We start from the raw sequence: 16,243 nt of genomic DNA on the forward strand, positions 1-16,243 counted from the left end.
TTAAAGGGTTTGGTCTTGTGCAATAAACTCCTGTCTTTCTGTAGAACACGTTCCACGTGGAAACCTGCCTGTCTTTTTGGCTAGAGACTATATTCAAAGTAAGGCACTAACCAGCCTGTTGTTTAACCTAGCTGCATTTCTGTGCTCCTGTAACCAAGATTGAGTTTGAATTAAATCTTTCCAACAAATCCTGTGCAAACTTTCCAGTTACAACCAAGATTCAAAGCCAGCTCTAATAACAAAGCCAAAGACTTTGTCCAAACTTCAGGAAAGTTAGTGGCAATGAAAATTTGCAGCTAGCATTAGGGTACAGGAGACCATTTTGTCACACTCTGCAACACCACTACCCTTAATAAATACACAGTTAATTTGTTTGTAAGATTTACATGCTTTCCTTAGCATGCCTGGGAAGGTGCTCTTGCAAGTGTGGAAAATTATTTGCCTGTACACACAGACAAAGGTTTCCTTCATTCCCATAGCTTCAAGGAGCTCCAAGGCTCCTGTTTTCCAACCAGATCATTCTGTGAAATGTTTCTCTTGCAGACACACCAGCCTGTTGGGTTTTGGGGTTTTTTTTGAGGACCCTCTAGGTAGTACCTCAGCTTGGAACTGCTATTTCCAATCTGAAATTATTCAGTTTGATTCAGTTTACAAAAAAAGAAAACAGATGTATCCATTTTGGAATGCTCCGTGTGTTTGCACAGTTTTTGGTAGTTATTCAGAACAAGCAAAGAAGTAAAATGGTGGGCACCACTTAGGGGCAAGTGTTCTGAAAAATGAGAAGAAAAAGAAGTGGTTGATCGGGACTGCTTCTGATCAGCAGCCACTTCATAAAGTTCGAGGCACAGAGCCAACTTCTGGAGTGAGAGATCAGAGGTGAGAGATGGTTGGAGAATGACTGCCGTGTAAACATTTCCAAAGTGACTCTGCATTTCTCTCTCGTTCGTATTTCAGAAAGACGAGAAAGCCACGATAGCCAAGATGAACCGTCAGCGTGCTAATTCCATCAGCCACAACCCGCCACACTGGGGTGTTGACCGGCCCTTTTATAACCACCTTGGACCTCACCAGGTCTCCAAGGAGATGAAGAGAATGGTAATGCCTTGCTTTATGGAAATTAAATTATTTTCTATTTTGTACATCATTATATATCTCTCCCTACTTTGTCTGATGGTTTTTGCAGTCCTTGAGGGCATTTTCCAAATGGGGGTAAATTCTACTTTGACTGCAGAAATAATAATGATTGGTCTATCTGGAGGTGAGTGATCATGAGATGAGGTGCAGAGTTGTTTCAGAGGAGAAAGGAGGCTGAATGGCACAAAGAAGACTCTTTTGTCTCACTTATCCCACGTTCTGAAAACTCATCCAGGCTGCGTGAGAAAACGTGAGTAGCTGCAAAAATTGCTCAGTAACCCAAGCATTCAAACAGCAGCTGGCACACATTTGTACTAGATCATTACAGACTTCAGCACCTGCAAAGGTTTCTTGCTTGCAAGAACAGCTTGCCAGATGCTGTTCACCTTCTATGAGCTACGTGCCCATACATACTGATGGATTGCCAGGAATCACGCCACTGTCTTTAACTCTTGAGAATACATTTTCAAGTATATGGATTAATTTGCCTAAGCTAGTAGGCAGTCCTCCTAAGCTTTCAGTCCTCCTAAATTAAAGTGAACAAGAGCTAGTGACTAATGCAATTGCACTGTAGTGGCTTATTTTACATAAAGTTGTAGATGATATCTTTGTTTCCTGCAATAAAGAAGCAGCAAAGAGAGTTTCTATTATAATGGGTATTTGTAATAATAAAAATATTTAGCACCTCTATGATTGCATGTGTAATCAGATTGCTCCATGACCTTATTAATGCTGTTTTGACCCTTCGTGCGCAGTCAAAAGTGTATATTTGTTACCCACTTTGTTGCCCATAGTCAAAGTTCTGCTCCAGGTCACCAAAGCCTTAAAGTATTCAAAGAACTTTTTAACATGAGATTCTCTCCCACAGCTTAAAAATTTTGGCATACCTATAAGCAACTGCATATGATGCCTTCTAATGGGAAATGCTGGCACATTTATTAATAGTTGGTGCTAATATTATTCAATCATAATATTATTTCACAGTGCTAAACCAAATTTCTTAATCTCCATAGTAATGTTTCTTTCATTTCTCAGATCTCCAAATGAGGGCTTCTGACATAAGCGTACAGATCAGCGGAACTGTGCATTTTTTATGTAGGTTTTCAATAGAGTGCACTCAATAGGCATGACATTATTAGAAGAGCCTAATCACACTAACACATAATTATAATTATAAGTTTCTTTGAATAGCTTTTCAGGGGTTCTTGCAGCCTCCTGTTCAGAAACAAGGTGTAAGCATGCCAAATGATATTATGCTTCTTGGTGTTAATTACAGTTTGCCGTGTCTAGCTGGTTGTTCAGTTGGAAAAACATAATTATTTATTGAAATATCAAGCTGAGTCCTAAAAACTTCACTGCCCCTCACTTGTAGGAGGAAGAGCTTCTCTTTTTTTTTTTTTTCCTCTCCTTATCTTGAACCTTTCCTTGTAATGGTATTTATCTTATTATAAATTCAGCAGCTCAGAAAAATCTTTTCCACTCAATCTGTGCTTCTGTACTGCCTCTTGTATTAAACTCTTTTTTGAGAGGCTGATGTTGCATGCATCAGGCTGTTCCTTGAAAGCCAATTTAAACCTGATTCAGATGTGTTATTTTCAGCTAGAATTTTTGTTGTTCTTGGGACTGTTTTTTAAAGTCTAATATTTACAGTGTTTCCCACTGGTTTGTGTTTGAGATGCATTAGTCAAAATGAAAACATGCTGCTCTCTGTGACCTGTGTCTCCATTTTACCTTCTCCTAAATGGACATTTTATTGATTAGATCATAGGAACAATTACTTCATCTCCTGTCTCAACTCTTTCTATGTTAACTTCTAATTTAAATATTAATTCCTTTGTTCCACCCAGCTTTGCGCAGTACTTTATTTGCCTGTGATCTCTAACATTGTATTACATAGATGCTGTGTGTGCTTAAATGCATACACAGTGTGTGTTGGCTGCACTCACATGCACACTATCTGCAAACTGCCTGCTTAGAAATACAGAACACAGAAGGGGAGCAGAACTACGAAGGCTTTTTTCAGTCCTCCTCTGGGATGACATGTCATTGATCTTGGTAAGCCGCACTAGCTGTCAAAGCTCCTGAAAATGTACTCTTTGTTCCACATCACCCACCTTTCCCCCAGACCTCCTGCATGTAATTATATACAGCCTTTTTGTTGGAAACTAGGAACATGTAAGGTTGGATTAGTCAAAGCAGGATGCTGAAGGCAGGAATTGCAACATTGCCTTTCCCTTTAAAACCTGGAGCTCCTTAGCCTTGTAATTTCAAAACAAGTGTTAACAAGGGTAATTGTGAGATAGCCCTCATGCAGGAGCCAGATAATGTTGCAGTGATGTGCAATTACATTATATTGATATGTAGATATGAATACATTTGTCGGCAGGGAGTAATATGGATGTTCATAAAGGACATGGTTTTTGTCACAAACTTAGAACATTTTGCATTATGAAGACAACAATATTTCCAGAGACAGAGGGACTTTTTTTTTGTGGCACTACTTAAAATTCCCCCAAAGAGAGTATTAAAGTTCCCTGAATTGCATTTTTGGGAGGGAACTGTTACAGAAAACAGAATTTTGGCCATTTCTCTTTCCTTTGAATGCTGGTTCTTGTAGCTGTCTCTGTTCTTAGGATATATGAGCAGTAGTCCTGGATGACATGGATTAGCACCATGGATTAGTACCATATACTCCTTTAGCCCATTCCCCTCTTTTCTCATTGCATTTCAACATGCTGCTGTATCTGAGCATGTCAGCAGTGAGTCCGACAGCATTTGTGTGGAAGGGCAGCCTGGCTGGCAGCATGGAGAGGTGTTTGGTCCTTGCTTCTCTCTGCACTGTAGCTTGGGGCTTAACCTCTGCTGGGTCCAGCTACCTTTCTATGATGCTACTAGCCTAAGCTGGTCCCCTGGGCACACAGCATTTTTTTCAGGCACTTGCACTTACATATAAATAAGACAAAACTTACATGTGTCCATGCAGCAGTAATCTAAAATGGAAAACTGGAGTTATTTTCCTACTCCTACCCTAGCTATCTGGGGCCTCTAGCTGGGATTGCAACTGTGCCAGCTCATCCCATCCTGCCCAACAGCCTCTCCATCTCCCTTATACATGAGTCTGCTTTCCAGACCATCCCCAATCCTTCTTTTTCCCCTCCCGTTCTTCTGCAGTGGCCTTTCTTGCCATGCACAGCCTCCAAAGGAAGGCAGCAAGCAGGAGACACTGAGGTTGCCCATTGCTGACCCTGACCTCATTAGCTGGTGGAGCTGCTGCCCAGAGAAAGCCAGTGCTGGGTACTGTACTGAGTTGGGCTGCTGGGTTAGTGGCTGCCCCTAAAAAGCTGTTAAATTTGCAGCAGGGGAAGATCAGGTACAAATGGCCTGGGAGGGCAAAGAGCCTTGCTGTGAGCTGGCAGTTCTGCTGGAGCCCTGGCCCTGGAAGCCAGCCTTGTTGGACCAGGTGGTGCTGCCAGCATGAAACTGGGTGGAGGGCTGCCTTGCTCACCTGGGGCAGGCAAAGAAGCCTAGACAGGATCAGCTTTGTGGCTGTAACAGAGTCTGAAAAGAGCTGGAGAATAGCAGAGCAGCAGCACAGCTGCTTTCTATTTTTATTGCTTTTTACAGCATGTTTTCTTGCTTCTTGAACAAAAGCGGTCAGTCCAGGACCATTAACTGTATCTCTTTGGAAATGCAGACTTTTGTACTGTTCATGATGTATGTGAAGGAGCAGCATCCCTCAAGTCTCCGTATGCCAACCTTGTCTTCCCCTGTGTGTCTCTGGTCCAGTTCTTAATAGGAATAAGGTCAAAAATAAATGGACTTGAAAGCATTTGAGAGTACAGGTATATTTATAGCTGTAATATTTATACACCACTAAAAAATACTTTGCTTTTCCCAGTATAAATTTCAGAGTGCTTTTATAAATATTGATAGATTTTACATTTCTGGAAATAATACTGATGTGCCAGTTTTTATTTGCAAAACAGAACTACTATTAAGAAACACAATTTGGGGATTGCAGTTGACTGCAAACTGAAAGAGGTTTGTTGTAAACAGTGATAAAAAGGCAAATGTTGATACCTTCCAAAATTAGAGGGCTGTTCTAGATGACAAATGATTCTCTTGCATCTTTTACCCTGCTCAGCATTATTAAGGTTGTAGCTGGAAAATCGCATCCAGTTTGTGAACACAATCCTTTAGGAGAGTGTGGATGAATTGGACATAGTCCAGTGGAGAAAATTACAAATTAGGAGAGTTTCACCGGTGTGACCTGTGAAGAAGTGTTGAAATATTTGGTTTATTTAGTCTAGAAGGGAGATGACTGGTTAAAAAAAAAAGTCTTCAAATACATGAATGCTTATAAGGACAGAAAATAATAATAAATCATCCTCCATGGCTGCAAATGGCAGGATTAAAAATAATCATCTTCATTTGCTGCAAGGAAGATTAAAGAAAAAGCTCTGATGCAAGGAATAGGCTGTATAAGGAGCTTGTGAAATTTCCCATTTTCCTGAAAACATTTTATTTACTTTGTTCAGGGCTTTACAATCTGGAGGGGTATCACAAAATCCTTTGCAAATATAGAAACAGTAATGTAAAAAAAATCTGTATTAGGAGAATTTATAAGGAATGAAGAATATGAGCATAATATGAGCTGGACGTAAATATTTTACAAAGTTTCCAATCTAGGTTGCACAGAACTTCGAGGCATCGATCTCACCCCTTGTACAGGAGCCAGCTATAGCGACATTTCTGATAAATGTTTGTCTAGCCCTTCTTTAGAAAACTCAAAGGCTGGAAATCCCACAGTCTTGCTGGACGTCCTTTTCAGCAGTTTATTTTTCTTGATGTTTCACTTCACATTCCCTCGCTTCAATTTTAAAACACAGTGATGCATGAGCTATTCACAGTACATAGAGGACAGTTTAATTTTCTCTCCTTTACAGTTATCTTCTCTGTATTTGAAGCTATTACCATGTCTCTGCACAGGTCTGATTCCCTCATCAAGTTTGTTCCCTAGTTGCTGCTTCCCAGCCCAGTGGTTGTTCTTCTTCCCCTCTGAGCACTTGCTATTTCATCAGTAAGATGATGAAATCTTATCTTTCATCATAGGCGCCCGCACTGAACCCAGAACTCCTACTGGGGTTTTATTAGTGCTGCTCAGAAGATGTTGGTCGGCAGAGCCTAATGCTGCCTAGCAAAAGAAAAAAAAAGCATTAGTTGTGTCATGAGATCTGCTCAGCTGTGGAAAGCCCTACTGTTGCATCTTAAGGCTGCCACACACTATCATATTTATTTTACACTGGCTAGGGGGACTGAGCAGCTTTGCTTTTTCGAGAGATACATGCCTGGCAGAAGGTTCAGATGGTCAGAAACAAATACTTCTGAGTCTTATAATCAAATGTAAGCAGAGTGGCTAACATAACTGCTGAGCCTGGCTGTAGATGCCTGGCAGATTTCCTTTTATTTTTTCAGCTGCTGGAAAGGTTTAACATTAGGAAGTTTAGGAACAGAAAAAGGAAACCCTGAAGATCTGTAATACTGATTTCAGTCTGACCATGCTTCCTTCTGTCATAAGTCTGAGGACAACTAATGAAGCATTTAATTTGCAATGAAGTTGTGTATGACATCCCTGTTAGTTACAAAGTAAAAACCAAAATAAAATCAAATCGGGATTATACATGTGTAGGAAATATGACTGCATGAAGACATTAAAAATGTGAGACAAGGTTAAAAAAATGCATCCTGGATGTGGCTAGTGAAATAAAGAACAAGCTCTTCTTTCAGGTAGGCACCGCCTGATTCCTTCTGGTGCTGCTCAGAGCTCTGCACAGTCTTCTACATAATATTGATTGCTTGGTGTTTGCTTTCTAATGAAGCAACACTCATCTACAAGTCTGATCATCCAACCATAAAATAAAATTCTTTGTCCTATTCAACCTGTCCTAAATCAAATAATTCTCTGCATGTTGCATCACAAATACAGCTCACTTCCTCCTTTTGTCTTCAAGTTGCCCTTACAATAGATTTTCTTGTTACTCTAAAATCAGTGTCAGGGAACAGGTGCATCAGATGAATGGAGACTCTAGCTGGTTTTGTGCCAACTCTACGGCTTAAACATTAGAAATGATTAAAAAATTAAAGTAAAACTCAGTAGGGCAAGTTTTCGTCAGTCAATAGTGCAGCCCTATCAAAGAGAAGTGAATTTGAGGCCATGAGTGAGGCACCAAGGGTTTGCCCTCCTTTTAAAGGTGTCATTTAACTTAAGGTCACCCTTATCCTCTTTTCCAGCAATCATCTGCTAAGTCTGGTAACGGCAACACTGACATCAGCGGAGCTGGACAGGGGCACCCAATGGAGAAGAATCTGACCCACTGTTTTTTTGCTGTTATTGTAGTACGCAGAATGTCCTGAACTCGTAATCAAGCAGGGAGAAACCCTCTAGCAATCCTTTCTGCTGTAATCTCCACATATTGCTATAGACCAGGGAGGAAATTGTTAGTCTAGTCTGGGATTTATATAGCCAATTTGGTTTAGATAGCTCACAAACAGCAAGGGGAGGAATCCTATCCTGCAGTTATGCTATATGATTGCTTTGGTGCGTCTGAAAAGAGGATTTGCCTGATTCACATGTTCCACATGATCTCATATTAAGAGTATGGGAGCCATATAAAACATTGTGCATTTCTTAAATTGTCAGAGGCTTCATACAGCTTTTTATTCTCATGTGCAATCTTAACTTTTATTCTAGTTGATCAGGGCTTGCAATCATCCTAGATCAAATTCTTTAAAAGAGGGATAAGAGTCAGCGAGATGCAACAGCTAATCTGTAGATGCTTTTGTGAAACTTATGTGGAGTTTAATATTTCCTTGGAAGTCTTGAATTGATATTTTTTCCACCAAAAAAAATTTTAAAAAATTAAGCCTGCAGAAATAAAGATACCAATTCCCCTTTATTTCACAGAAACATTTCCTCCGATGTTAGTGGCAGCGTTGCACAGGTGGAGTTGTGGCACTTACCAGAATGATTTCCAAAGCTTCCTAAAGCAGACATTAAGCTTTAATGACAAAAGGATGTAGTCAGCAGGTTTGGGTCTGGTTTTCAGAGAGAGTGAGCAGCTCTAGTCTGCACCAGTGGGTGATTTCAGTTAAGGCTGGTTGGTCTTGGATTTAGTCTGTCTGCATCTGATTAGAAGGCTATTTGACAGTAGTTTCTGTAGAAGTTTGTTGTGCATATCACCATTTGGAGTGTAGAGATGAAAGGGCAGAGACTGGGGAGCCAGGAACTGATTCTGAGCATTTCTAGGACTACATATTTGTATGTCTTTTTCTGTTTTGCATGTCCTGATAACTGTTCATGAGTGAGGTGCAGAACCATGTACCATTTCACTTGAAAATGTGACCTTCGAACTGAAGTAATTTGAATTCAGAGTTAGCAGAAAACAGGGAAGTGTGAGCAACCTGCACTTCTCAGAGGTGGGAGTTCAGAGCCAGAAGTTAATTAAAAGTAAGGGGGAAAACCTATTTCTAAAGCAACCACTTATGTTCCATATATATAAATCTGATGGGCCAAATAAATTAATGTGTTTGGCCAGGTCCAGTATACCAGCTGGTGGCTGTGTACGAAATCATTCTGAGTAGACCAAAGTAGAGGGTTTCACCATCTGTGAGCAGTGCAGAGGAATGAAAGTGTATTTATCAAGTGGGGTGGACTGCAGATAGGAAGCACTTCAGCTTTCCTTTTTGGAGCTTATTAGTCTGTGTTCCAGCTATAGCAGACACACTCATCATATAATCTGTTTCATAAAGTGTTTTTCTGCCAGTTTGTTGTTCTGCACTTAGATGCTTGTTAAATATCCTTCCTAACAGGCTTAGTATTTTCTGTGCCAGTTCTTTCTTTACGTTGGTATAGAAATAGCATTATTTCTGGCTTGAGTGTTTTGAAGTCCTTCAGTTTTGTTTTGGCTTTTACACCTGACAGCATCTATCTTTGTAGCCTTGTCTCATTGACCACAGGGACAAAGGCAGAATGTATAATACTGCTGAAAACAGATGTGAATAGTTAGTTTTGTGGTAGGGCCAAACCAGGTTTGTTTTTAACTACATTCACACTCAGCCTGTCACTCTCCTTTTCTGTTTCACATGGTCACTGTCTCTGTGAAGCACCTTTGCTTTGCAAGTTGGCCTGACCTCTTACGAAGCTCATTTTGTCCATAAGTCTAAAGCTCTTTCAATTTCTGCTTTATCATGATGTAAGTCTGATTTCAGCCTTGTTCTACAGATGAAAAAAGGGCAAGAAAAATTAGTTTCTCTATCATTTTTGCTCTTATAGTCTTTACTGGAGTTACCAGTGAAGTTTTTAAGGTGGAATCCATGCTTCCAGCCATGTTACCATTTAGAAGGTCACAGAGCTCATCAGCTCCTCTACTGTCTTATTTTTGGAATGAAATTAAGAGTTAAAAGGATGTAAAATCTATTCCACTTTTCTTTGCATATTTACAATATGTTAATAATTGCAGCTAATGTTCTCAAAGTTAGAATTATTATTTCTAATGGTTCTTGATTTGAAGCATTATGGTATAACAGTCAGCTTGTCATGGCTTTGACAAACACTTTATCATTCTATTTAAGGAATCAGTTTTAATCTTCAAAGAAAAGGGCTTAGTTAATTTAGAAGTCAAGCAGAGAGATGGCAGTCATATGAGCTTTTAGCACAATAGATATTCATAAAATAGTAAGCCTTAGGGACAGATGCAGTAATATAAAATTCCCTCTTTTTTCCTCCTGCACATGTCTACTCCCACTGAGGATAGTCACTAAAAGTAAATGCTTGTAAATTCAGAGCCACCTGACCTGTCATAAAAATTATGGGGTTTTAAGAATCTCATGTAGAAAAGAAGAAAGAGTAGGACTGTTCTTTGGTATTAGGGCCATTAAGGGAGTTGATTCAGCTAAGTTTGGGTTAATATTCCTAAAGTCAGAGAGGGAACTGTCTTAGTCTCAGAGCAATTATTAAATGCTATTACCTTTACATTTGCAATCTGATGGCAGAATAATGCAGCCTCCTGGGGGAAGGAGAAAAATCCAGTATCAGGGATATTTAAAATGAGACTGAATAAAAATTGCATGAGGTCGTATATGCAGCAGTCCATTAGAAATGCACTGCTATAAGACTTCTCTCATGCCTTATGTTCCCTTTTAGAGAAAAGGAGTTTTGGCCTTAACAAGAGCTACTTCATCATCATGATTATGGAGCTATTCTTGAACTCTTGTGAATCCATATGATTCTGGTAGCCATCATCACTTTTTGCCATTTTCATCCCTGCTGACAAGTCCTAGCCTGTTCTTCATAATAACCTAGCACCCTAGAAAAGCCATTGGTAGTGCTTCAGTTTGCTGGACCCAAATCCATAAGTAATCAAAAGGGATTTATATACTTAACTCCAAGAATTGGCTGTTTCTCTTCCTACCCTCTTCATCCCCCTCTCCTAGACAACAGGCAACTCAGGTTTTTACCAGCTATTTTTTCTGGTGTTCTGATTTTTTTAGATGTGTGTGCAAAAATGCCAGTCTTGACATATCTTCGTGCAGCTCGAAATCTTCTCTATACCAGAACAGCTGCCCAGGGATGCTGGAGAGTGGCTTTATAGTCCCAGTTATTTCACTTTCCTACTTGAGCTTGGAGGTCTGTCTATTACATCATGAGTGTGTTAGTCCTTTAGGAATGAAGGCAAATCCATGTAGATCACATTTCTGCAGGATTGATTGTGCTTAGTGTTTATCCTGTGTGTAACAGAGACCGTTGCAGTTCATGCGAGCAGCCTTATGCTGAGCCAAAAGGCTTGAATTGGAGCAAAGCATCTGAGTCCTAAAGAAACTTAACTGTTTGCCAGCTGCAGAGAAGAAAAAAGACCAATGTATCTTTAGTGCCCTCGCCTCATGCAAGGGGAAGGAAATCATTTAAGTGCAGATTTTTCAGTGGACCAAGCGTGTCCACGAAGTAAGAGGAGGTGAAAACACATTGACTAAAACCCAGGGGGAAAATTCCGTCCTAACCCAAAAGAGGGTGGACAGCATGGCCCTGTGTGTGTGAACATCCGCTTCGTTTAAAAGGCTTCTTGGTATGTGATTGAAACATCGATGCTTTAGTAGATAGATAGGGAAGAAAATCTCTGGTCACAGTCAGATCCTAGAGGTGTATTTGCTCTGTATCCTGGCAAAGACAGTGCAAATAAAAAAGATCTCCTGTCATAAAGGACCAGCATTTAAGAAGCTTTTTTTTTTTTCCTAAAATAATCCTGCAAACCTTTCTTCATAACAATTGCATTTTTGGCAATTCTGCTTGAATAATCTTTCATATTAAATGGGAACGTTTGAAGTGAATCATTTAATTTGCTTAACTTAAACAGGTTCCTACTACATTTAATTTTAAGCTGATTCTCTCTAATTAAAGTTCAAGTCACTCTTAAATATTTAGCCTTGTTAAGTGAAGATCCAGGAAAGGAAATGTAATCATCTTTTCCTTTTTTGCTTTACCTGAAATGTGCTTTTTTTTGAGTTTTAGTTTTGAAACACCAATTTAATTCGAGCTACAAGCATTAATTATTTCCAGTGTTTCAAGCACAAATTAGTATTTTAAATTGAAAAGCTAGGTCAATTAATTCTGTATTATTTTAGAGACTTTCCTTATAACAGTTTTGCTGGGGGAGAGAAGCAGGGGAGAATCAAATTCCATGTTAATCACGGGATGCCCATATAAATGATCAGTGAAATATTCAGCTGATGTATTTTTCCACACTTGAATATTGGGGAATTTTTTTAAGGATATGCTTGCTAAGGTGTTTTGGTAACTTGACCTGGTTGACTTCTGTCTTCAAACTTGTGCACCTGGAAGGCAGGAGTATGAGATCTGTGTTTAGTTTCAGGGTTTCAGTGGGATGAATGCTGTCCATGAAAACCAGACTATTTTAGGGGATTCTTCCTCTGCAGTCAGTCATCTAGTTCCCATGTGGCTACGCTTGAAAATGTGAACTTGATGTCTATCTAATAAGCAAGTACTGGCTGTTTTCTCATCCGTTCCTTCCCCTTATTTTTTGGCTGGAACCTATTTATGTTCAGCTGATTACCTTTTTTTTTCTCAGCCTGACTGTGACACCAGACAAATTAGTGAGCATTTTGTCTCCATTATTAATCAGTGAGCTTTCAGTTTTGGCACTGTGTTGTAGGATTGCTTAGAGGAAAAATAAATCAATCAGATATTCCTGACAACTCTAAAATGATTAAGGAAAAAAAAAAAAAAGAAAAGAAAAGCAAAGCCACACAACGAAAGTCGAATGATTGCTCCATCACTCCTTAATGTGAAATCAAAAAGTACATGGGTTTTTTTGGCTTGGATAACTGGGCATGCTGACTTTGAAATCAACATTACCATTCCCTTCTTCCTACTGGATCTGCTGGTGGTTGTTACATGGGAGTGAGAGATTTCCTTTATCTGTATTTCTGGTGGGTTAAGTTGAAGTTGCAGTTTCTATTTAGAACTGTGGTTTTAGTCTGAAACAGACTATGTAAGAGTGGAAGTTCCTCTGTCAGTGAATCACAGTCCTGACTGTTGGCCTGAGTAACAAAACTCACTTTTTCCCTCTCGCAAAGCTGATGCTGTTCAGGGAGACTTTGTTGGCTTTACCTCTGCCTCTCACCGTATTACCACATTGCTAACTAGTTGCAAGAGGATATCTGTTCTTGTTTAGTATGTCGTGAACATTCTTGTTCCTGATGGCGTTAGACAACACAGCTGTGGAAGACATTTGCTCAAAGATTTTTACTTTTTTACAGTCAGGATGGATCTCAGTTTGCTGCCCCCAGCCTGGTAGCAGCTGCAGGTCCAGCAGCTGGAATATCCTCAAACTGCTTTGAGCAGTTTTGGCGTGAGGTCCCTGGGAGAAAAACAAAAGGAACTCTTCCTATCTTCCAGCTACATTTGTTTTATGTTTTGGAACACAGGGTACAAACTCTGCGCTTGAGTATTTGACCCTACTTGTCAAACATACAACTTTTCTTGACAGTTAAATTTAAGCCAAGAGGCTTTATGTCAGAGGGCAGATTTTGTCTCAGCCCATGCAAAATGGCCATTTTGATGCAGTTTGGTCTAGTAGGTATGTTAATGCTGAACATATAAAATATGCCTCTGTACCTATTTTTCTCTGAGGCCTTCTAGCCACTTAAACTATGGATGACCCATAGATACATACACTTACTCAGTTCAGGTGGCCCTGAAGGAATTGTGAGCATTTTGGGTATTACAAATATTATAAATAATTTCTGAAATCTTATTCAAGGAAACATGTTTTGTGTGTGCATGCAGTGAGGGGAGAAAGGAGACCCCTTGAGATTCCACCTGAAGAGATGAAAACCAAAATGCTTCCAGCTTCCTTAGCCAAGCCCCATCATAGAGGTGCAACCTTGGGGACTACAATAGTTGACCTATGTTATCATTCTGAGTTTCATTGCAAGTAAAATACAACCTCAGTTATATCAGCATATTTTCTACTGTTATCATTTGTAATGGTGACTGCAAGAAAGAAGACACCTGAAATACAGTGTGCCAGCAGTCAGCTGAACAATTTCCCTTATCTTCACTTCCACAAATTTATATCTGAAAGCACGTGTTTTTCTAAAGCTGCTCCATCTGCCTGATGACATGGCAGCACAAAATATTGCTGTGGGTGGATAAGGCTATCCATCCACACCTAACAAGTGAGTGCCCTGAAAAGTCCTCTGCAAAATGCCGTTCTCAGGATACTTGTGTTCTCAAGGTCAGCCTGTTTCCTAACCCTTGTGTCCTTTTCCTTTCTTTCAGGGTTTTGAGGACCCCAAGGACAAGTAAGCAAATTTACTTCTGTTATACACGGTTATGTTTGCACATTTGGTGTTTTTTTTCTCATATTAAAAAAAAATGAAAAAAATTAATGCCTAGCAGCCAAGAATAACGCCTGGACTCCCCAGAGGTTTCTTCAGGAGGGACAGCCAGTCAAGGGCACGGGATTGACTGATAAGCGCTCAGAACTGCCACTGCCCTCAAAACTTGTGTTTGTGTGGTTCTAACCTGCTTTTGTAATTAACTTGCTTTTGCTGCTCTTCCCCTTGTCCCCAATATTCTTTGCTATTTGCTGCTTTGAGAATATCCCAAGAACAAAATCTTCCTGTAAAGTATGTCTAAGAGTTGAACATCTCTGATAAGTATGTATTCAAATAGATAGAGTTTCTGAGTTTATTTGTATGTGTTTTATATTAATCATTATTACATATTACTTATTTCTATATATAAAAATAAACTCAGAAATTACAGCTTATTTGAAAAAGTCAGTTCAAACTTTCACGCTCGAAAACACAGCCACATTAAAGCAGCGTTTTCATTTTTTTCTATAACACTTTAAAAAATGTCTAAAATAACAATTTAACAAGAGTTGTATTTTAAAAAATTGCTTTTGGAGGAAAAACCCAAACTGTGTTCACTTTTTAACTTCTACAGCTGGACATAGCAAAAACATTTCCTGTACTGACGTTGTTCAGAATAATTTCACATTCAGCCCTACTGAATGGCATTAACTGTAAGCTTGCTTAGAGCAAGGTAGGTGACGATAGGGGAGACTGATACATAAACTATGTTGCTGTTGCTTCTTATCAGCTCCTTTCTCAGGCTATTGGCCAGGACAAAGTGGAATTCTGTGAGCTGGGACAGCTAAATGCTTCTGTGAGCCCTAAGTATCTGACTTTGGGAAAACTCACATTATGGTGGTTGAGCATTGAGAGCAACTCCTTAAAAGTACAGGGAAATTGTAAGTTTGAACATGGCAGTATTAAGAAGCATTCTCTTCTTCCCCTGCCCTTCACTGCAAACTCAATTTTGTTAACATTTAGCTCTGTGCACCCTGGGATGTTTCTTGTGTGTAACAAGGTGTCTAGAGAGAGTCACCAGGGTTTCCTATTGCATCCATGGCTGCTGGGAACTCAGTTGATGTTAGTTTGAGCAGAGAAGAGCTAACAGATTACAACAAAATAATTCTTAAAAATGCGTAAATTTCAGGTATCCCTCATGAAGTAGCATCTCTCCTCATAGTTTGTGAAAGAAAACATAATTTCAACTGCCTTAGTATTGGTCCACAACAGTAACCCAGCTGGCAAGGAACTGCATCTTCACTGTTGCTCCAAAGACTGTAATGTCTCTTCTCTGTCCTGAAGTTTGAGCTGTTATGGCCAATTGATAAAAGCTGTGCATTTACAGTGCTGATTCAGTATGATGCTATCTTATTATACAGTTTGCAGGATTTTTGGATTTCTGTTCAGCACCAAAAGAAGCCACTTGCTTCAGATTCCCTTGATCCAGAAATCTGTTCAACTTAAGAACAAAGATTTGGCAAAAAAAAACCCTCTCTGGCAGAAAATGTTCATGTTGATATTGGTTAAAATCAGATACCTAAACCATGTCAAGTACTCAACTCAGTGCCCTTACATGCAGAAACACTGAGCATCAATACTTCTCTCTTACAGCAAAGGAAGATGTAGGCACCACACACGTCTGGAAACAAGACCTGACACTTATGTGCCTAAATGCAGATTTAGTTACTGAATCTAGGCATGAAGCATTTAAAATTATGGCATACATGTAGTTTTGGCAGTGGTCACACTCTTCATTTGCAGAAAGTAATTAAATCAGCAGAACATTTTTGGATTACTCTGAAGCCAGCATCTCTGGGTTGACTGCTAGCTTTCACATTTGCAAGCAGAGTGCAAAAGTTGCTCCAAGCTCTCTTCACGCTGTTCCTGTCCCTTGCAACAATTTTTTGTGGCTGCATTTGGAGAAACCTCAGCAGTGCTTCTAAAAGGTGGTTTTGGAGTTTCGGGGTGGCCTGAAGTCCTGGCTCTGACAAAATGGGGAAATTTTGTATTTCAATTTAAAATTGTATTTATGCAAATGTACCTAAACTTACAAATTACAAAAATAAATTGCTACAGTAATTTAGTTTGGGTACTGCTGACTGCAAAGGTCACCTGGGCAGGTAGGTTTATGCAAGGTAACTAAGCTTTCCTGCAGTCTACATGAAGGCGGCTG

At 39.6% G+C, this 16,243-nt stretch overlaps 1 protein-coding gene across 2 annotated transcripts in view; it reads left to right on the forward strand.

Annotated features, from left to right (window-relative positions):
* ADCY5 (adenylate cyclase 5) overlaps positions 1-16,243 on the forward strand; it is a 216,093-nt gene that overhangs the window by 170,103 nt on the left and 29,747 nt on the right. For both annotated transcript variants that reach the window (XM_030487012.2, XM_030487014.1), the window contains exons 8-9: positions 955-1,095; positions 13,991-14,013. In XM_030487012.2, coding sequence (XP_030342872.1) covers positions 955-1,095; positions 13,991-14,013 — 164 coding nt within the window. The remainder of the gene's footprint in view (positions 1-954; positions 1,096-13,990; positions 14,014-16,243) is intronic.

The sequence above is a fragment of the Strigops habroptila genome, chromosome 5 (genome assembly GCF_004027225.2).
Source record: "Strigops habroptila isolate Jane chromosome 5, bStrHab1.2.pri, whole genome shotgun sequence".
In the NCBI taxonomy this organism is placed as follows: Eukaryota; Metazoa; Chordata; class Aves; order Psittaciformes; family Psittacidae; genus Strigops; species Strigops habroptila.